This window comes from Vipera berus, assembly GCF_964194415.1.
Source record: "Vipera berus genome assembly, chromosome: 15".
Taxonomy (NCBI): Eukaryota; Metazoa; Chordata; class Lepidosauria; order Squamata; family Viperidae; genus Vipera; species Vipera berus.
In genome coordinates, this window is record NC_138218.1 from 2,824,780 (window position 1) to 2,846,701 (window position 21,922).

A 21,922-nucleotide genomic window follows, 5' to 3' on the forward strand; every position below is an offset into this window, starting at 1 on the left:
AAGGCAGGACAGATGAACACGTATAAAGTTTTGTCCCGGCGTCGACGTTCCACTAATACTCAGACTGAGGGACGATTTGAACTCTGTATGGTTACCACCAAGCTAGGTACAACAATAACCAAAACATTGATTTTTCATACTCAATTACCCATTTAGCAAAAGTGCTAAATCAAGAACTTATATTATGCAAAATCGATTGGCCCCGGATTATCTCTTAGCAAAAGGGGGGGGGTATGTGGAACATTTAATCTTACAAATTGTTGTATTGAAATTGACGACAGTGGGAAAGTGATTCAGATAGCAGACAACATGGTTAAAGTAGCTCATGTTCCTGTTCAAACATGGAATGGTTTTAACTTTCACGAATTATTCGGTTCATGGTTTCCGAAATTGCCTGGTTTACAAGCTATTGTAGCTTTGATAGGCATGATTGCTTTAGGATGTATTACTTTCCCTTGTGTTTTACCTATTTTTGTTAGAACTATATCCAATAGCATTTCATTTATAGCAGAATAACGTGCCATCAAGCATGTAAATGCCTTGTGGGAAAGAAAATATCAGTTATTGCCTCAAGAAGACCTTGAGTCAGATACTACAGAAAAGGCCTCCTTAGTATTAGACACAGATGGCGAGGAGGGCCAAAAGAAAGCCCTATGTTTAGCAATGGAATGCACATCTCTGTCCTCCTGGGCCCACATTGACTGCTCCTTAGAGTCCCTTGGGTCAAAAACAAAAAAGGAGATGTAGGAAACCTGGGATATTTCCACCTTAGGCTCACATAAAATGGCACAGGTCAGACTCAGGGCAGAGATAAGTTTCGTTTCTGTTCATAAGTTGCAATTTACCAGAAATCAGATGACCCTGCTACGTGCAGACGGACAATCCCGTTGGAACACGTACAAGAAAGTAACAGAAGAAAGTAACAGAAACAATGACATTCCATACATGGCTAGAGCTGAAATGTAACCATTGGATAGCTGCTTGTTGCTTGTGTAGGATTGTATTTCAATAAAAGAGAGCTGAGGACTTCGGTCTGGGCCCTCATCCCGAGAACGCTCAGAGACGTGTCATCATTTATTGGCAAGTTCATGAGGAGCCCGCCGGGTGCGAAAAACCCTCACACTGCACCCAGGGACACACGTTGCTGGTTCCAGGGCTGCCCTGTGGATCTAAGGCGGGTTCTGACTTTGATGGACGCAACCAGGTTGTACATCAGTGTCTGGTTGACCTGGGCTGAGCCGAGATGCCTTGGGCTGCCATCTCGGTGGCAATCCTGGTTCCAGCTGAAACCTTTCCTGAAGGAGAGATAAGGAGCCAGAAACTGCCCCCCTCATAAAAATACAGATGGCAGACACAAAACAGACCAAGAATTCTTCCACCTGGTTCTGCTCCAGCCAACCACCAGCATAAATACTTTGCCCAGTTTGAGTCCCTCAAATACTTTGCACAGCCATTTGTCTGAAATGGTATAGGGTTTCCTGTCTGAGCAGGGGGTTGGACTAGGTGACCTGCAAGGTCCCTTCCAACTTTATTACTATTATTAAGTTTCAGAGGACAAGGTGAATGGTCGAGTCCACCTGTTGAAGCAAAAAGTAGGGGTAACTTTTTATCAAATCTCAATCTAGTGTCTCCCAGGGCTGTATTTAGACAAATGGAAAATATGTTTCTACATGATGGGAAACAGGAAGGTGGGAAACAACAGGTGACAAAGACCACAGAAGCCCAGAACTGGTTTCCACCAGAGGCACCCTTTGCTTCAGTCTGATGAAGTTGAGGGTCTTTCCTTCGTAAGGGTCCACCGCCCTGAGTCCTTCGGGAGAAGGGCGGTATAAAAATTTAATTAAATAAAATAAATAAGTTGGGGTAGGTCAGACACCTAGATTGTGACACGGCACACTTGTTCAAATTAGAAGATCATTTAAAGGCAACATTAATCTCACAAGGAGGTTTCTCTTAATGAAAAGAGCACAGGACACAAACAGTAGAAAAAGTACAAAAGAACAGTTGATTGGACAGAAGAAATCCTGTTAATCAGAAACGTGGACAGTAAGTTAAATATCCCATAACATAACCATTTAAAACCAATGTATTAAAAGGAGAACGTTCGCATGGGAAAAGGCATCATGAGCATCATGAGCCACAGAAATCTGTTGTGAAAAGATACCATTTCGGCCAGCTGAAACTTTAGCATGTACAAATGAAAAAGTCCTTTGCTATTCAGCCTGAGAGAGTGCCTTGTTTTGCAGTTAGAAAGTTACAGGCACCTAGAATATTACAAGGTTATCATAAAAATATTAAAGTTACAAGAAAGGACAACCAAGTTCAAGAAACCCGTTGCTTGGCCTTCAGCAAGGACTGTATTCCTGCAACACAGAGGTCTTCAGAGGAGGCAAAGGTTATGGCCCGCATAAGGAGAGACAAGGGTAAATTGACTCATTAATTGATTCAGTAATAATTAACTGATTCAGTAATAAGAGTGGTTTGTTCTCTGTGTGGAAGGAGGGAGTGTGCCAAAAGGTACAGAAGAGGCGAGAGTCCTATTTCAAGGGGAAAATTAACCCAGGAGAACGGTTTGATTTCCAGGCCCATGGAAAGAACCGTGGGCACAATGGAAATTGCTAAGTTTCTTCAGAACATTCCAGTAGCAGCTTCTGAATCTCAAAATGAAATCTCACCAATGAGAAGAAATTGTGATACGGGTTTGTGGAATTGAATAGACTTCTACTCATAAGATTACGTACCCCTTTGAAAAGTGTGTAAGATTCAAATTCAACTATTAGATATCGCAGAATAGCAAAATCATTAAACAGAGTAGCAATAAAGGGAACAGTAAAATGGTGAAACACAAAGAATGAGGTGGCAATGAAGGGTAAGTGTTCACACCTTCCAAACTCTAGACATATGGTTTCTCTCCTGTGTGAATTCTTTGATGTCTACAAAGACCCCTATTTTCAGTAAAGCTCTTTTCCCCCTGAATGGATCCTTTGATGTACATAAAGGTTGCTCCTCCGACTGAAGCAATTTCCACACTACAGACATTTATGTGGTTTCTCTCCTGAGTGCATCCTTTGATGTCTATAAAGGTGTTCCCTCCGACTGAAGCAATTTCCACATTCCAGGCATTTATGTGGTTTCTCTCCTGAGTGGATCCTTTGATGTCTATAAAGGCTTCCCCTCCGACTGAAGCTCTTTCCACACTCCAGGCATTTAAATGGTGTTTCTCCTGAGTGGATCCTTTGATGTCTATAAAGGGTTCCCCTCCAACTGAAGCTCTTTCTACTCTCCAGGCATTTATATGGTTTTTCTCCTGAGTGGATTCTTTGATGGCTATAAAGGTTTCCCCTCTGACTGAAGCTCTTTCCACAGTCCAGGCATTTATGTGGTTTTTCTCCTGAGTGGATCCTTTGATGTTTATAAAGGTTTCCCCTCTGACTGAAGCTCTTTCCACACTCCAGGCATTTAAATGGTGTTTCTCCTGAGTGGATTGTTTGATGTACATAAAGGCTTCCCCTCTGACTGAAGCTCTTTCCACAGTCCAGGCATTTAAATGGTGTTTCTCCTGAGTGGATCCTTTGATGTCTGTAAAGGGTTCCCCTCTGACTGAAGCTCTTTCCACAGTCCAGGCATTTAAATGGTGTTTCTCCTGAGTGGATCCTTTGATGTCTATAAAGGGTTCCCCTCCGACTGAAGCTCTTTCCACACTCCAGGCATTTAAATGGTGTTTCTCCTGAATGGATCCTTTGATGGCTATAAAGGTTTCCCCTCTGACTGAAGCTCTTTCCACAGTCCAGGCATTTATGTGGTTTTTCTCCTGAGTGGATCCTTTGATGTTTATAAAGGTTTCCCCTCTGACTGAAGCTCTTTCCACACTCCAGGCATTCATACGGTCTCTCTCCAGTATAGATTCTTAGATGGTTTTTAAGATCTCAATTTCTTTTAAAGGATTTTCCACATTCCGTGCACTGATATTTCTTTCCTCCCTCCTGGATTCTGTGGCGTTTCCCGAGTCTCCCGCCTCCTCTGAGGGACCCTCCGCCCTCCAGGCCCGTCTCGGGGTCTCCGCCCGTTTCCCGCTCCCCGCTTCGCCCTCCAGGGGGCCTCCTTTCCCGGAGTCCCCTTCGGCTCATCCCTTCCGGGCCTTCCCCGACGTCTCCTCCCGGGGCTGCTCCGCGGGGCCTCCTTCCTTCCTTCCTCCGCCGGGCTCGCCCGAAGTCCTGCAGGGGCGAAGGGGGAGAGGCGGGTCACGGCTTCGTCCCTTCCCCAGAGGGGAGTCCCAGTCCCGCCCGGGAACCAAGGCCGAAGCCTCGGCCTCTCAGTGAGACTTTCCGGGCAGGCCTCCCTCCCAGCGCCCCTCCCGCCAGACCAGGCCTCGGGCTCCCCCCTCCCCCCTTTCTCCACCAGAGAAGAGCTCGGACTGCGACTCCCGGCATCCCTTGCGCCCTACCTGGCTCCGAGCCCGTCCGCGGCCTAGTCAATTAATCGCCTCAGTTCGACTCGTTCCCGGAAGTGGAGGCGAGAGTTCCCTGCGAAGCCTTTTCTTGGTTGCTCTTCCTCTTTCGCTTGAAGGGACCGCCCCTAAGAGTCCTCCTGCCAATAGCCGCCCTCGCCAGAGCGACCAATCGGCGTCCTCCTTGCATCCATCAGCTACATGGCGCCTGCGTAGTAGCGAAGTCTCTCCCCAGGCAGGGCGGGGGGGAGTGGGGGGGCGCTTCCTCCCTTCTTCCTCCGGGGGGGCTCCGGCCAGGCCCCCCCGCGGCCCCCAGGCAGCCCCCCTCCCGCGCGGGGGTGGGAGCAGATGGGGAGAAGGGCGGGGGAGGCGGGAGAGCAGCCTTCCCGTATCTGGGGGGCGCCCCGAGGAGGAGGGAGCCGGGCTCGTCCCCGAAGCCCCCCGAAGGCGGGAGAAGCAGCGACGGAGGGAAACAGCGGGGAGGAGGGAGGAATTTCCTGACAGGGAGAAGAATTAAGCAGTGGAACTACCTGCCACCAGAAGCTGTCAGTGCTCCAACACTGGAAGGTTTTAAGAAGAGACTCGACCGCCATTTGTCTGAAATGGTATAGGGTCTCCTTCCTGAGCAGGGGGCTGCACTAGAAGACCCCCAGGGTCCCTACCAGCTCTCATCATTATCATCATCATCATCTTTATTTATTAATTCATTTACATTAATTCTGTGATTCTGATCCTGATCTCATGGACGAATCTGCCTGTTTCGGTCTTTTGGCTCTCCAGAGCTTCTGCCCCTCCCTTCACTCGCTCTGCATTCACACTGGAACCTCTTCGTGCATGGGGGGGGAGGGGGATATGCAATTATTGTTTGACTTTAAATATTTGTATTCATCTCATGATTTTTCCAAATGTTTTTCTTGGGTTTTTTCCTCACATCTTCTGCCCTGCCAAAGAGAAAGGAGGAAAGTGGGGAGAAGAGATGGTCCCATAAACTGGCCTTGAGAACCACCTTTCCCATTGAAGTCCCAACTAACCCTAATCAAGATTACTTCCCAGGACAGCCAATGATGTCCAGGGCCAGGCTGAGAGTCCCCGGCTGGAGAAGGTTCCCAGTGGACACCCTTCAGGCGAGTCCCTGCAACAAGCCTCAATGGCAACATATGAGAGCAACCAAGAGCAACTTCTGTGGGTCCTCCTGCTACTGCCCTGTTCAAGGCTGGAGGGCTGCAATCTTAGGCCCGGGATGATGAAGGCCGCACCAGCCCTCCAGCTCCGGCCCACACAATCCGTGAGTCCTTCCTCGCACTTGCCCAGGAACTGCCAGCAAAGAGATCTGTGAGGGACCCACTGAGGTCTTTGCTGCAGGGGGGGGCACTTTGGCTTTCCTGACCCCGGAGATGAAGTACAGCTGAGCAGCCACTCCCCCACCGGCCATCAGGGAGCAGCCAAAGATGGGTGTTGGCACTACCGGCTGGCCTTTGGGAGCGCTGCAGTTCAGAGATGCTCGGCCCAGTGAAGGAGGCGGGGCACTGTCTGGCCCTAGATTAAAGCTCACAACAACCTGCCCAGGTAGGCTGGCAAAGGCACTATAGAGGCTGAATGGCAAGAAAGTTGCAATTTTATACTTCAGCATGACTTGTTTTCGTTCACACAACACAATTTCTTCCCTAGGATCTAACACCCCATTGACGTGCTAAGTGTGGCAGTATTGAGAAGGGCTAGATTTCTGTGACTTAGCCTGTTGTCCAAGACCAGCCTTCCTTATTTCCTGCTTGAGTTCCAGCCGGCCTCTCAGCTGCTCCTTTTCTGGGCCATCCTGGCTGCAGCTGAGACCCCTCCTGAAGGTGGAGAAGGAGCCAGAAACTGTCCTCTCCTAAGAATTCAGATCAGGGCCATGAAACAGAGGCCAAGAATTGTTCTGATCGGTTCTGCTCTGCTCAACCTGCATCATAAATACTGTGCCAAGTTTGGGCCCCTCAAATTCTCTGCAGAAGAGTCAGAGAAGGACAAGGTGAATGGTCGAATCCTCCCATTGGAGCAAAAAGTATTTAGGGGTACCTTTTTACCAAATAATTTCAATTTACTGTGAAATCCGTTGACACTGATGCAATTAAACAGTATCCAGTTCCTTCATAATGCATTGAGTGTAAATTTTGATTTATGACTTTCTCCTAAATAAAAAAATAGCATGGAAAATCAGGTGCTTCCTTTGATCAGGCAGCTTGGAAGGCACTAGAGCTGTGAATCTGGAACCCTGGTGTCAGAATCCATTTATATTCCATTCTTAACTCCCTATCCGTGCAACCCTAAATCTCGCCCCATGGATTCTGCCATTCCCATTAATTGGTCATCCCTATCCATTAGAAAGGGACGCGGTGTCTCAGTGGGCTAGGACGCTGAGCTTGTTGATCAGAAGGTTGGCAGTTTCGCGGGTCGAATCCCCAGTGCCGCGTAACAGAGTGAGTGCCTGTTACTCCTCCCAGCTTCTGCCAACCTAGCAGTTTGAAAGCACGTAAAAATGCAAGTAGAAAAATAGGGACCACTAGGGTGGGAAGGTAACAGCGTTCTGTGCGCCTTTGGCGTCTAATCATGCCAGCCACATGACCACGGAGATGTCCTCGGACAAGCTCTTCGGCTTTGAAACGGAGATGAGCACCGGCCCCTAGAGTCGGAAACGACTAGCACATGCGACTAGCACGCATGTGCGGCGGAACATTTACCTTTTACCTTTATCCCTTAGATGGAAGGTTGTTTATTCAGCCTGCCTGGAGGCCATCATCAAAGACCAGGGAAGAAACTTTGAACTGAGAAGAACAAAGAAAGAGCGGGGGGGGGGAATTCTGGTTTATCTCTGATTGGAATTTGAAGGGGAGGAAGCAAAAGTTGAAAATGCATTGAAGTTCTCTTTTCCCAAGAAGGCTTTTGACACATGAAACTTAACTGATCCCGGACTGACCAAATGGACTGAGGGGAGGGGTTTTTACTCAAGGATACTTTAAAAGTATCGATCTGCGACACATTTTCCAGATCCTGTCTAGATTATCCACTGTCAACCATGTTTTAGTAAAAGTTCCTGTTTGGACAATCCTGTCTCCAAGAGTTCTTTCCTAAGATGTGGATTGGGGTGGGTCCTGACACCTGATCAGGTCAGTCAGGCTGTTGCCTGGAAGCTGCACAGCAGGTTGGTGGAACTGGTTTCCTGGGTAAAGAAGGAACTTTTCCTGGGGTATCCAGCAGGGATGGTGGTGGTGGAGAGCACTCTTGGATTTGTCTATATGAAAAAAGAAAAAAACTCGGGGCCAGGAACACACCACCAGTGTTCCTGGCACTTGATAGAAGGCAGCGGCAATTGGAGAACAGCATTTCTCTGGCACTGAAAACTTCTTTTCTGCCTAGGCCACGGGTCGGCAACCCGCGGCTCCGGAGCCGCATGCTGCTCTTTGAGCCGTCTCCTGCGGCTCCCAGCCGCCCGGTGCGCGCGCACCTCTTCGAACGGGCAGTGGTGCACGCGCACCTCTCCAAATGGAGAGTGGCACCACCCCAAACCAAAAGCGGCAGCTCTGCAGACGGGCCGCGGCAGCTTTCCCAACAAGTGACGCCGCTGCCCATTCCGAGAGGTGCGCGCGCACCTCTCCGAACGACCGTAGGTGCGCGCGCACCTCTCCGAACGACCGTAGGTGCGCGCGCACCTCTCCGAACGACCGTAGGTGCGCACGCACCTCCCCAAACCTTTGGAGAGGTGCGCGCGTACCTCCGCGCGAACGGGCAGCAGCGCCGCTCTTTGAGAAAGCTGCCGCAGCATGTTTGCAGGCTGCCGAAAGCGGCAGTTTTGCAGACGGGCCGCAGCAGCTTTCCCAACAAGCGGCACTGCTGCCCATTCCGAGAGGTGCACGTGCACCTCTTCGAATGACCGTAGGTGCGCGCGCACCTCCCCAAACCTTTGGAGAGGTGCGCCCGCACCTCCGCACAAATGGGCAGCGGCGCCGCTCTTTGGGAAAGCTGTCGCGGCACGTTTGCAGGCTGCCGAAGGCGGTAGCTCTGCAAACGGGCCGTCGACATCGCGTAACCGGGAACCGGTTCCATCACATAAAAAAATGGCAACCGCGCGCGTCCGCACATGCGCAAGAAAAAACTGTTTTGCGCATGCGCAAAATTTTTTTTTTCGCATGCACATGCATGGACGCACGCACGCGGCTCCCACTTTTTTTTATGTGTGATGGAACCGGTTCCCAGTGGCTCTTTTGCTTTTTCAGGTTGCCAACCCCTGGCCTAGGCATATAATATAGCTGATGGAAGTGACTTTAGGCAAACAAAGCTACTCTTGGCCAGGAAGCCACAGATGGGGACTATGGAGATATTTCCCTCCGCACCAGCCACCCACCCAGCCCCTGCTTTCTGGCCCCCATGGTCCAAGGGCCCTTGCACCTGCTGAGGAACCACCAGAGAGGTCAGGGGAGCACTTTGAGGGACCCAACTGCCATCCTTACTGTGGGGGCTGCCAAAGTCTTCAGGGTTCTTGAGATGGAATTAGATCACAGCAGCAGCTCCACTAACGGCCATCAGAGGGCAGCAAAGGAGCAGACCCTGAGATGCTCAGCCCCAAGTTTCCTTTGAAGGGCCATTCCTAGCCTGCCTTCCTGCCAAGAAGGTGGGGTGCTGGGTCTCCCTAGATTAATGCCTCACAACCACTTGCCCAGGTAGTCTGCCCAACATGCCCAATTTCATTGAGGGCTTCATTAGCGTTTTGGTTGACCTTGGGGGGCCGGGATGGGGGTGGCCATCTCAATATTAGGAAGCTTGGTTGAGCAGTGGGCTAATGCCTCCTTAAATAACACCAGCTGCCTGCAATTATTGCAGGTTCGCATCCCACCAGGCTCAAGGTTGACTCAGCCTTCCATCCTTCCGAGGTAGGTAAAATGAGGACCCAGATTGTTGGGGGCAATAAGCTGACTTTGTAATAATGCCGCTTGGGGGGGGGTGAAAGCCCTAATAAGCAGGCATATACACAGAATGAAGGCTATTGCTAAGCACATTTGATTTGTGCTTAGATTGTAAGCCGCCCTGAGTCTTCGGAGAAGAGCGGCATATAAATGGTATTAAAATAAAATTTAAAAAAATATTGTTCGCTTTGGGAGGGCACCTGTGAGGGCCCAGGTTGGGGGGGAACCATTGTCTCCAGGTGAGGAAGGCACTATAGCCTTGTCCACCAGAGGAGCCTGGCTGTTGTTATCAGGCCATGCAGAGGACCCTCAGTCATGCCAGTTGCTTGGGGGGCACCCGGCTGCACTTATCTCTTCAACGCTGCTGCTGATTGGCTCGCTCTCCTTGGCAATTTGATGGGAGACCACGAGGAGAGGTCAGGAGGAAGGTACAAGGGATTGGAAGCATGGCTGCTTGTGGTTAAGTGCTAAATGCTAAGTTAAGTGCTAAGGCAGGACTTCTCTCGGTCCCTTCCTCTCTTTATAATCTTCCTCCCTCCCCATTGCTGAAAGGATGCTGAAAGGCAAAAGGGGAAACATTTCTCTATGCCTTCTTCCCTTGTGATCAAATGCCACTTTGGCTGGTAGTCTGTGGCCACTTAAAAGACCGAGAACAAACCAGGTTCAATTTATCCCATGCCTGCATTTAGTGGGGACGTCCACAGACAACAGTACAGCAAAAGTGTCAAAATGGTGGCTGTGATAGTTGATCAGAGCACCTCCATTTTTTATGTGCAACAGCTTTAGCATTTAGGAGCAGGTGTAAGTTAGTTGCTTTTCTATTAATACATAACCCTTACAAGGGCTCTCCTGTAGGGACCCTGCCTTGGTCTAATTCAGACTAGAAATATAGCAAAAGAAAATGTTTTCCCCACTGGAAATGGCTCTTTGCAACACACAAGGAGGGGACACTTTCCTAAAGAGCTCACAATTCAAGAATACCAATGTTAACTTGGACTGCCAATAAAGTCCTGTCTGCGACAAAAGAGAACATAAAATTGCTTTCTCCTTTGAGCCCAAGTCTCAATGATACAGGATTGATGCTACCAAGGTGCTTTTCCTTCCTCACTTATTCCCTCCCTCTCTCCCTCCTCATCTCTTTCCTTCCTCCGCTCAGAAAAGGATGATGGGGGTGGGGAGGTTGCAGCCATCAGGCTTCCCTTTCACCAGGACCAGCCCCGCCCACCCACGAGGGATAGGAAATTGGACCAGAATTGGTTTCTACGAGAGGCACCTTTTGCTTCAATCTGATGAAGTTGAGGATCTTTCCTTCCTAAGGGACCCAATTGAGGTAGGTCAGATACCTAGATTGTGCCACGGCACACTTGTTCAAATTAGAAGATCATTTAAAGGGAACTTATTAATCTCACAAGCAGGTTTCCCTTAATGAAAAGAGGAGCAAATGACACATACAGAAGAAAAAGTACAAAAGAACAGTTCATTGGATGGAAGAAATCCTGTTACATCAGAAACGTGGACAGTAAGTTAAATATCACATAATAACATAACCATTTAAAATCATTGTATTAAAAGGAGAACATTCACATGCGAAAAGGCATCATGAGCATCATGAGCCACAGAAATCTGTTGTGAAAAGTTACCATTTCGGCCAGCTGAAACTTTAGCATGTACAAATGAAAAAGTCCTTTGCTATTCAGCCTGAGAGAGTGCCTTGTTTTGCAGTTAGAAAGTTACAGGCACCTAGAATATTACAAGGTTATCATAAAAATATTAAAGTTACAAGAAAGCACAACCAAGTTCAAGAAACCCGTTGCTTGGCCTTCAGCAAGGACTGTATTCCTGCAACACAGAGGTCTTCAGAGGAGGCAAAGGTTATGGCCCGCATAAGGAGAGACAAGGGTAAATTGACTCATTAATTGATTCAGTAATAATTAACTGATTCAGTAATAAGAGTGGTTTGTTCTCTGTGTGGAAGGAGGGAGTGTGCCAAAAGGTACGGAAGAGGCGAGAGTCCTATTTCAAGGGGAAAATTAACCCAGAAGGGTCTGATTTCCAGGCCCATGGAAAGAACCGTGGGCACAATGGAAATTGCTAAGTTTCTTCAGAACATTCCAGTAGCAGCTTCTGAATCTCAAAATGAAATCTCACCAACGAGAAGAAATTGTGATACGGGTTTGTGGAAATGAATACACTTCTACTCATAAGATTACGTACCCTTTGAAAAGTGTGTAAGATTCAAATTCAACTATTAGAAATCACAGAATAGCAGAATCATTAAACAGAGTAGCAATAAAGGGAACAGTAAAATGTTGACACACAAAGGATGAGGTGGCAAAGAATGGTAAGTGTTCACACCTTCCAAACTCTAGACATATGGTTTCTCTCCTGTGTGAATTCTTTGATGTTTACAAAGACCACCACTTTCAGTAAAACTCTTTCCACACTGGAGGCATTTATACGGTTTCTCTCCTGAATGGATCCTTTGATGTACATAAAGGTTTCCCCTGTGACCAAAGCTCTTTCCACATTCCAGGCATTTATGTGGTTTTTCTCCTGTGTGGATCCTTTGATGCACACAAAGGGTGGACCTCCGATCAAAGCTCTTTCCACACTCCAGGCATTTATATGGTTTTTCACCTGAGTGGATCTTTTGATGTCTATAAAGGGTGCTCCTCCGACTGAAGTTCTTTGCACACTCCAGGCATTTATGCTGTGTCTGTCCTGAGTGGATTCTTTGATGAACACGAAAGGTGCTCCTATCCCTAAATCTCTTTCCACACTCAAAGCATTCATAAGGTTTTTCTCCAGTGTGGATCCTTTGATGAATACGAAGGTGTCCACTATCAGAAAAGCTCTTTCCACACTCCAGACATTCATAAGGTTTTTCTCCTGTGTGGATCCTTTGATGTCTATAAAGGCTGCTCCTCCGACTGAAGCTCTTTCTACACTCTGTGCATTTATTCGGTTTTTCTCCAGTGTGGATCCTTTGATGTGTACGGAGATGTCCCATCCGAGTGAAGGTCTTTCCACACTCCGCGCATTCATATGGTTTTTCTCCAGTGTGGATCCTTTGATGATTACGGAGGTTTCCACTATCAGAAAAGCTCTTTCCACACTCCAGACATTCATATGGTTTTTCTCCCGAGTGGATTCTTTGATGTCTATAAAGGCTGCTCCTCCGACTGAAGCTCTTTCCACGCTCTGTGCATTTATTCAGTTTCTCTCCTGTGTGGATCCTTTGATGTCTATAAAGGTTTCCCCTCAGACTGAAGCTCTTTCTACATTCCAGGCATTCATACGGTCTCTCTCCAGTATGGATTCTTAGATGCTTTTTAAGAGCTTCATTTGATTTGGAGGATTTTCCACATTCCGGGCACTGATATTTCTCTCCTCCCTCCTGGATTCTGTGGCGTTTCCCGAGTTTCCCGCCTCTTCTGAGGGACCCTCCGCCCTCCAGGCCCGTCTCGGGGTCTCCGCCCGTTTCCTGCTCCTCGGTTCGCCCTCCAGGCGGCCTCCTTTCGCGGAGTCCCCATCGGCTCATCCCTTCCGGGCCTTCCCCGCCGTCTCCTCCCGGGGCTGCTCCGCGGCGCCTCCTTCCTTCCTTCCTCCGCCGGGCTCGCCCGTCCTCCTGCAGGGGGGAATGGAGAGGAGGAGAGGCGGGTCACGGCTTCGTCCCTTCCCTGGAGGAGAGTCCCAGCCCCGCCCAGGGAAGAAGGCCGAAGCCTCGGCCTCTCAGTGAGACTTTCCGGGCAGGACTCCCTCCCAGCGCCCGTCCCACCAGACAGGCCTCGGCCTCCCCCCTCCCCACTTTCTCCGCCAGAGAAGAGCTCGGACTGCGACTCCCGGCATCCCTTGCGCCCTACCTGAGTCAATTCGGCCCTTCTGTAATGTTTGATACCGGAAGTGAAGGCGGGACTTCTCAGAGCGCCTGTTAGCTCTTCTTTCCATTGAATGGACCGCCCTGAGAAGCTGTTGTGCCAATCGCCGCCCTCGCCAGAGCGACCAATCAGCGTCGTCCTTCCATCCATAATCCATTTGGCGTCTGCGCAGTAGCGAAGGTTTTCTTTTGGAAGGGGAGCGAGGGGCTCCCTTTGATCTTTGGGGTCCCGTCTTCCCACCCCCCTACATCCAGGCCGGCGGAGCTGAGGGGCCTGCCGGGGTTTTTTCTGACCTCCCTTCTTCCTCCGGGGGGCTCCGGCCAGGCTCCCCCCGCAACCCCCAGGCAGCCCCCCTCCCGCGAGGGGGTCGGAGCCGATGGGGAGAAGGGTGGGGGAGGCGGGAAAGCAGCCTTCCCTTATCTGGGGGGCGCCCCGAGGAGGAGGGAGCCGAGCTTTTTAAACGTTCCATTGCTAGACATCATCTCTTGCATTTCCTGGTGGTCCCCCATCCAAGCCTAAGCAAGTTTTCCTTCCCAAGTCAGCCAAGGCTGCCCAGGTACAGACTGAGAGTCACCTGCCTGGAGAGGTTCCCCGGTGGAGTCCCTGCAATAAGCCACAGTGGCAAGGGAAGCCCTCACACATGCAGGGTCTGCTCAGTTTGCCAGGTTAAATCGGCATGCACTGAGCCTGTTAAACAACGCCAGGGGTCTGGGTGTGCAACGCCAGGAGTGGGGAAGCAGGTCGTGTTAACAGAACCTTGGGTACCGTTGCGTCCCCCTTCAGGTTGCTGTATGTCAGAGGTGAGGAACGACAGTCTTTTTATTATTTGTGGACTTCCGCTCGCAGAATTCCTGAGCCAGCATGGACAGTATTTGGCTGGCTCAGGATTTCCGGAAGTTGAAGACCACAAGTCAAAAATTGGCCATCGTTTTAATCTAGGGCAGGCGATCGCCCAGTTCGTCCCTTCCCTTTTCCCGCTGACCGCCTGCAGAGGGCGCCAGGAGTCTCGCTCTGTTCCGACACTTGCAAAGAATGCGACAGCGAGCTCAGTTAACTTTTCGTTCCGCCTGCTGGAAAGATGGTGCCTTCAGCCTGCAGCGCTTCCGCCCGGCACAAATATGGTGCCTTCCAGGACTTTCACTCACAGGTCTTCTCCGCTGCGGTCGTGGATGATGAAGGCCGCACCACTTGCCCTGTCCGCCCGGACAGCCTTCTAGCTCCAGCCCCCACGAGCCCTGGGCTGCAGGAAGTGCCAACGAAGGAATCTTTGAGAGAGCCACTGAGCTCTTTGCTGGGGGGGCGCCGTGGCCTTTCCCCGGCCCTCGAGATGAAGTACAGCCAAGCGGCAACCCCCCTACCGACCATCAGGGGACAGCAAAGGACAACTGTTGGCGCCACCTGCCGGCCTTTATGCTCGGTGATAGGAGGGGACGGGGAGATTGCCAATGCTATCGGTCTCCATGCTGCCACTGCCCGTCACTATGCCTTGTGGGTGGGCAGGGCTGGTCCTGGTGAAAGGGAAGCCTGTGGCTGCAAGGCTATTTCAGCAAGGGGACCGTGGAGGTGCTGGTGGGGGGTGGCGCTGATCTACAATCTGGTTGCGTCCATCAAAGCCAGAACCTTCTCAGCCTTAGATCCATGGGACAGCCCTAGAACCAGGAAGCCGCCCCACCACCAGGGTGTGCGCACAGGAGATGGCCAGTACCCTGGGTGAAGTCAGCCTGCGGGGCAAGATAGCCAGGAGACTCCACTTGCTTGTGCACCCGGTAAGCAGGGCAGGGAACGTCGCTGGTTCCAGGGCTGCCCTGTGGATCTAAAGCTGAGCACGTTCTAGTTTTGATGGACGCAACCAGGTTGTAGATCAATGTCTGGTTGGCCTGGGGTGGTCTTTTGTTGTTCCAGAGCAGGTCTCCGGGACAGACGGACAACATTGCAGGCTGGATGTGGCCCGTGGGCCTTGTGTTTGACATGTCTGCTCCAGAGCTTGAGATATCGTGGCCAGACCAGTAAATTTCCTTTCGCCGCGGCCTCAAAACACACCTGTTCCACCAAGCTGACCTAGACTGACAGGCATCTTAATTAATTTATATTTAGTATTTTTAATTCATTTTTAAATTCTCTAATTTTTTATTGCACTGATGTTCTCAATTTCATTTATCTTGATTTATGCACTTATTATATGTTTTATTGTGAGCCGCCCTGAGTCCTTCAGGAGATAGGGCGGGATATAAATCCCATCAATAAATAAATAAATAAATAAATAAATTTTGATTTGATTCACGCAACACTACTCTCTCCATAGCATCTAACACCCACATTCACATTTGCTAAGTGTGGCAGTGTTGAGAAGAGTTGGATTTCTGGCTGTTGTCCAAGTCCAGCCTTCATTACTTCCTGGCTGAGTTCAAGCTGGCCTATCAGTTGGCCCGTCTCGGTGGCAATCCTGGTTCGAGCTGGACCTGCAAGGTCCCTTCCAAGTTTCAGAGAAGGACAAGGTGAATGGTCGAGTCCCCCTGTAGAAGCAAAAAGTTAGGGGTACCTTTTTATCAAATCTCAATCTACTGTGAAATCAGTTGAAACTGATGCAATTAAACAGCACTGATAGTTCCTTGCATAATACATCGGCTGTGAATTTTGATTTATGACTAACATTCTTCTAAATAAAACAAAATGGCATGGACAAAATCACTGCATGAAGCCTTTGTAGATTTTAAACCAACATTTGAGAGAAATCTTGATGAACATGGCGAATACAGTACAAAGGGATGTTACTTTTTCTCATTCAGCATTTGTATGAAATGTGCTAATCAACCTGGTACCTCTTCAGTCTCCCAGGGCTGTATTTAGACCTCCACGCTCTTTATGTAGCAACTCCGCTGCTCAACAGCTCATCTGATCATTCTCCTGCTAACACCTGTGTCAATCCCTGGGCCCTACTTCTCCTCCTATATGCTGAGGATATGGATCGTATCTCACAAAGCTTTGTTGGCCTTAGAGTCTCTTGTTTCTGCTAAAAAGCTTTATAAAGATAAGGGAACTACTGAGAGCATCCAATTTACAAGAGTTTCAGATATCTGGGGATGGTCTTACATGGTGCTGACATTTGGAAAACCCATTTAGATTATATCAAACAATGACATCCCCAACCATGAAGGCCAAATTAGCTCTAGAGCCAGGTCCTGCCATCTGGACGGGCATTGGGGGTGGGGTGGGGTGTGGACAAAGGGAAAATTTGTACCTGATGGGACACTTGTTCCAATTAGAAGATCATTTAAAGGCAACTTATTAATCTCACAAGGAGGTTTCCCTTAATGAAAAGAGGAGCACAGGACACATACAGTAGAAAAAGTACAAAAGAATATGTAGCATGTTTCCTGAGTCCATCTTGAAGTACACATTCTGTATGTTCCTTTTTGGATGGCAAAGCTCAGACAGGGACTGCAAAGGATGTGTACAGAGTGGGCTTGAGATAACATGCAAAAAACAAGATCTTAAATTAGAAAGATAAGCTTATGGAATGCAGGAAACTGGATCATATATTATTCCTTGTGTTAATTGAAAAGGATAAGCAATAGATAAGGAAAAACAACCAATTTCGGGATGGCATGTAAACTGTTAATGTTTAACTGCTAAAGCTATTGTTTTAAGACATACATATATGAGTGAATGTTAACCAATAAAGAACACAGCTGCTCAAGATTCGTGTGAGTCTCCTTTCATACTACAAGAATAGTTGATTGGATGGAAGAAATCCTGTTAATCAGAAACATGGACAATAAGTTAAACATCCCATAATAACCATTTCAAACCATTGTATTAAAAGGAGAATGTTCACATGGGAAAAGGCATCCAGAGCATGAGCCACAGAAATCTATTGTGAAAAGGGACATTTTTAGGCAGCTGAATCTTCTAGCATGTACAACTGAAAAAGTCCTTTGCTATTCAGCCTGAGTGCCTTGTTTTGCAGTTAGAAAGTTACAAGCACCTAGATGCTAAGGCAGAAACCTTCTATATTACAAGGTTATCACAAAAACATTAAAGTTACAAGAAAGTGCAACCAAGTGCAAAAAAGCCGTTGCTTGGCCCTCAGCAAGGACTATATTCCTGCAACACAGAGGTCTTCACATGAGGCAATGGTTATGGCCCGCATAAGGAGAGAAAAGGGTAAATAGACTCATTAATTGATTCAGTAATAACCAAGAGTGCAGTTTGTCCTCTGTGTTGAAGGAAGGAGTGTGCCAAAAAGTACGGAACTATTTCAAGGGGAAAATTAACCCAGGAGAGAGCGCTCTGATTTCTAGGCCCATGGGAAGAACATTTCAGTAGTAGCTTCTGAATCTCAAAATGAAATCTCAGCAATGAGAAGAAATTGTGATATGAGTTTGTGGAATTGAATACACTTCTACTCATAAGATTTTGTACTCCTTGAAAAGTGTGTAAGATTTAAATTCAACTATTAGGCATCACAGAATAGCAGAATCATTAAACAGAGAGTAGCAATAAAGGGAGCAGTAAAATGTTGTCACACAAAGGATGAGATGGCAATGAACAGTAAGTGTTCACACCTTCCAAACTCTAGACATATGGTTTTTCTCCTGTGTGAATTCTTTGATGTTTACGAAGACCACTATTTTCAGTAAAGATCTTTCCACACTGGAGGCATTTATATGCTTTCTCCCCTGAATGGATCCTTTGATGTACATAAAGGTTTCCCCTTAGACTGAAGCTCTTTCTACACTCCAGGAATTTATGCTGTGTCTCTCCTGAGTGGATTCTTTGACGAATGGAAAATTTTCAAGGGGAAAATTAACCCAGGAGAGAGCGCTCTGATTTCTAGGCCCATGGGAAGAACATTTCAGTAGTAGCTTCTCAATCTCAAAATGAAATCTCAGCAATGAGAAGAAATTGTGATATGAGTTTGTGGAATTGAATACACTTCTACTCATAAGATTTTGTACTCCTTGAAAAGTGTGTAAGATTTAAATTCAACTATTAGGCATCACAGAATAGCAGAATCATTAAACAGAGAGTAGCAATAAAGGGAGCAGTAAAATGTTGTCACACAAAGGATGAGATGGCAATGAACAGTAAGTGTTCACACCTTCCAAACTCTAGACATATGGTTTTTCTCCTGTGTGAATTCTTTGATGTTTACGAAGACCACTATTTTCAGTAAAGATCTTTCCACACTGGAGGCATTTATATGCTTTCTCCCCTGAATGGATCCTTTGATGTACATAAAGGTTTCCCCTTAGACTGAAGCTCTTTCTACACTGCAGGAATTTATGCTGTGTCTCTCCTGAGTGGATTCTTTGATGAATGGAAAAGGTGCTCTTTCCACACTCAAAGCCCTCCAGGCATTTATACGTTTTTTCTCCTGTGTGGATCCTTTGATGTCTTCGGAGGTGTCCAGCCACAGTAAAGCTCTTCCCACACACCAGGCATTCATATGGTTTTTCTCCAGTGTGGATCCTTTGATGGATATAAAGGTGTCCTATCCGAGTGAAACTCTTTCCACACTCCAAGCATTCAAATGGTTTCTCTCCTGTGTGAATTCTTTGATGATTAGAGAGATCTCCCCTCTGACTGAAGCTTTTTCCACATTCCAGGCATTTATATGGTTTTTCTCCTGTGTGGATCCTTTGATGATTACTGAGTTTTTCACCATTAATAAATCTCTTTCCACATTCGAAACATTCATATGGTTTCTCTCCAGTGTGAATTTTTTGATGTTTATAAAGGTTTCCTCTCTGACTAAAGCTCTTTCCACACTCCAGGCATTTATGCTGTTTTTCTCCAGTGTGAATTTTTTGATGTTTATAAAGGTTTCCCCTCACATTGAAGCTTTTCCCACATTCAAGGCATTTATACGGCTTTTCTCCTGTGTGGATCCTTTGATGTATATAAAGGGTGCCCCTCCGACTGAAGCTTTTTCCACAGTCAGAGCATTTATGCGGTTTCTCTCTTGTGTGGATCCTTTGATGGATACGAAGGTGTCCCGTCCGAGTGAAGCTCTTTCCACACTCCAGGCATTCATATGGTTTTTCTCCTGTGTGGATTCTCAGATGCCTTTCAAGATCTCCATTTCTTTCAAGGGATTTTCCAAACTCCGGGCATTTAATTGGTTTTTCTCCAGTGTGGATTCTTAGATGATTTTTAAGATCTCCATTTCTCTTAAAGGATTTTCCACATTCTGGGCACTGATATTTCTCTCCTCCCTCCTGGATTCTGTGGCGTTTGCCGAGTCTCCCGCCTCTTCTGAGGGACCCTCCGCCCTCCAGGCCCGTCTCGGGGTCTCCGCCCGTTTCCCGCTCCCCGCTTCGCCCTCCAGGCGGCCTCCTTTCACGGAGTCCCCTTCGGCCCATCCCTTCCGGGCCTTCCCCGCAGTCTCCTCCAGGGGCTGCTCCGAGGGGCCTCCTTCCTTCCTCCGCCGGGTCGCCCGAAGTCCTGCAGGGGCGAAGGGGGAGAGGCGGGTCACGGCTTCGTCCCTTCCACGGAGGGGAGTCCCAGCCCGTCCCGGGAGGAAAGCCGAAGCCTCGGCCTCAGTGAGACTTTCCGGGCAGGCCTCCCTCCCAGCGCCCCTCCCGCCAGACCAGGCCTCGGGCTCCCCCCTCCCCCCTTTCTCCGCCAGAGAAGAGCTCGGACTGCGACTCCCGGCATGCCTTGCGCCCTACCTGGCTCCGAACCAGGCCGCGACCGAGTCAATTAGGCGCCTCAGTTCTATTCGTTCCCGGAAGTGGAGGCGGGACTTCTCTGCGCACCCTTTTCCTGGTAGCTGTTTCTCTTTCGCTTGAAGGGACCGCCCCGAAGAGTCTTTTTGTTAATCGCCGCTCTCGCCAGAGTGACCAATCCGCGTCGCCCTTCCTCAGCCAGCCAGGTGGCGCCTGCGCAGTAGCGAAGTCTGTGGATTTGGGGGTGCCGTATAACGTCTTAACGCTGCTGCCCCTTTGGGGGCTCCATACCCCCGACTGTGGCAGCTATGTCTCTTCCTTAATCCTGACTCGTCCATCGCAGGGCAGGGAGACTGAAGCTTCTGCGCCGGATCTTGGCGCTTCCTAGCACTGCCTTCCTCTGGGCAGAGGGAGCTCAGAGTCGGCTCCTGGGGTGCCAAGAAGCCCCTCGCCCAGCTTGGGACTCCCCGCCCTGAGTGCTCTGATTGTGACTACTTCCACATATAGTAAAATCAATCTTTTACTTTTGCAATAGTTTTTATGCTTTTTCATACACCTAACTCTACCCTTCTCTCTTTGACCGTAATAAAGCTTTGATTAGAAACCAGCTGACTATTTCCAGGGCAGAAGACTTTTCAGTGGGGTGAGATGCTTTATTTTGGATTCAACCATTCCCACATTTATCTCCTGAGTTTGCAAAGCTTTAGCAGACCAAATTTAACTGTAGGGTGTACCAAAAGTACAACAGTGTCATTTTCTTCCCTTGAAAAGCCAAACTGTGTCCATGAGGTGGAAGTTTGGGGACTGAGTTGGAATACTGGCTGGGAACAGAGAGTGGAGCAGTTTTTCTACCCAATTGGGCTAGTTTTGGAGATTGGTTGCAGGACAGTTCTGTTTTGGGGGATATTATGGGGTGTTTTTCAAGGGCTGTAGAGAGAGTCCTCGACTTAACACCATTTGTTTAGTGATTGATGTTACAGCAACTCTGAATAAAAGTGACATGATCAATTTGCACAATTGTGAGCATTGCAGATCCCCATGGTCACGTGACCAAAATTCAGGCAACTGGCGTGTATTCCCGACAGTCGCACAGTGCCAGGCTCACGTGCTCACACTTTATAACCTCTGCAGCTGCCGTCTGACAAGCAAAGTCAGCGAAGGAAGCCAGATTCGCTTAACAATGGTGTGAGTCACTTAGCAGCTGCACTAACTGGCTTAAAAACTGGGGAGATGACCTGAAAACTATAGCAAAAAAAAGGTAGTAAAATGGAGCGCAACTCACTTAACAACGGTCAGCAACAGAAACTTTTGGTTCAATTGTGGTCATAGGTGTACAGTTTGGGGTCAATATATCAATCTGTCATGAACGATAACTGCAAATTACATCAGGGGCAGCAAAATTATTGTGTCAGTCAGCCCCCTCGCCTCTAGTTGCAACAAGAGCCCCTCCTTGCCCAGATCCAGCTTCTCTCTGGCCCCTTCTCTCCCCAGGACCCCTTTGCAAAACTGCAGCTGAGGGAAGGGAAATCCCTCCAACGCCTCTCCCCTTAACACTTGGATTTTTCAACCTCTATTGCCCACACAGGCAATATCCTCCCTATCTCCCATTTTCCTCCCTATCTCCCCTTCGGAAGGGGCTCCTGTTGCTGCCGTGGCCAGCGTGTCCTGAGACACAGCCTTCCAACCCTGGGCTGGCACCTGTCTCATATTGCTAAGCACATTTGATTTGTGCTTAGATTGTAAGCCACCCTGAGTCTTCGGAGAAGGGCGGGATATAAATGGGATTAAAATAAATAAAATAAAATTTCCTCTTCTTCCTGCAGCTGACTGGCAAAACAGTGCACCTGCTTGTCTGCCAGCACATTTGCAAGTTAACCCCCCTCCCTCCACTCGAACTCCTTTCGTCACCGGAACGTTTTCCAGGCCATTCCGGGCGGCTCCAAGGGCCGCTCTGGGGCCTCCTCAGCCGTCCCCCCCCCGCCCGACCAG

At 48.6% G+C, this 21,922-nt stretch overlaps 2 protein-coding genes and 2 long non-coding RNA genes across 5 annotated transcripts; 1 reads left to right on the plus strand and 3 right to left on the minus strand.

Moving 5' to 3' along the window:
- Positions 1-5,386: 5,386 nt before the first annotated feature.
- LOC308674981 lies at positions 5,387-7,350 on the plus strand. Of its 2 annotated transcripts, XR_014028017.1 has the most exons (3): positions 5,387-6,013; positions 6,116-6,455; positions 7,185-7,350. It is a non-coding gene; the product is annotated as an uncharacterized lncRNA (long non-coding RNA). The 2 variants fall into 2 exon arrangements; XR_014028018.1 differs by lacking the exon at positions 7,185-7,350 and having other exon boundaries at positions 6,116-6,580.
- Positions 7,351-10,842: 3,492 nt separating this feature from the next.
- On the minus strand, positions 10,843-13,336 carry LOC308674975 (uncharacterized protein). Its single transcript, XM_081339881.1, has 2 exons — positions 13,248-13,336; positions 10,843-13,012 (listed from the first exon to the last, which is right to left on the minus strand). Exon 2 carries the CDS (start codon positions 12,923-12,925, stop codon positions 11,750-11,752), a length of 1,176 nt encoding a protein of 391 aa, XP_081196007.1. The 5' UTR covers positions 12,926-13,012; positions 13,248-13,336; the 3' UTR covers positions 10,843-11,749.
- Positions 13,337-15,745: 2,409 nt separating this feature from the next.
- Positions 15,746-21,909, minus strand: LOC308674982. The gene is made up of 3 exons (XR_014028019.1): positions 21,842-21,909; positions 16,917-17,015; positions 15,746-15,775 (listed from the first exon to the last, which is right to left on the minus strand). It is a non-coding gene; the product is annotated as an uncharacterized lncRNA (long non-coding RNA).
- Positions 18,220-19,969, minus strand: LOC308674970 (uncharacterized protein). The gene is made up of 2 exons (XM_081339876.1): positions 19,937-19,969; positions 18,220-19,709 (listed from the first exon to the last, which is right to left on the minus strand). Exon 2 carries the CDS (start codon positions 19,625-19,627, stop codon positions 18,374-18,376), a length of 1,254 nt encoding a protein of 417 aa, XP_081196002.1. The 5' UTR covers positions 19,628-19,709; positions 19,937-19,969; the 3' UTR covers positions 18,220-18,373.
- Positions 21,910-21,922: the final 13 nt, after the last annotated feature.

Excerpts from the sequence above, each read along its gene's own strand:
- LOC308674975 (XM_081339881.1), bottom strand. The coding sequence starts at position 12,925 with ATGAGCCGATGGGGACTCCGCGAAAGGAGGCCGCCTGGAGGGCGAACC.
- LOC308674970 (XM_081339876.1), bottom strand. The coding sequence starts at position 19,627 with ATGGGCCGAAGGGGACTCCGTGAAAGGAGGCCGCCTGGAGGGCGAAGC.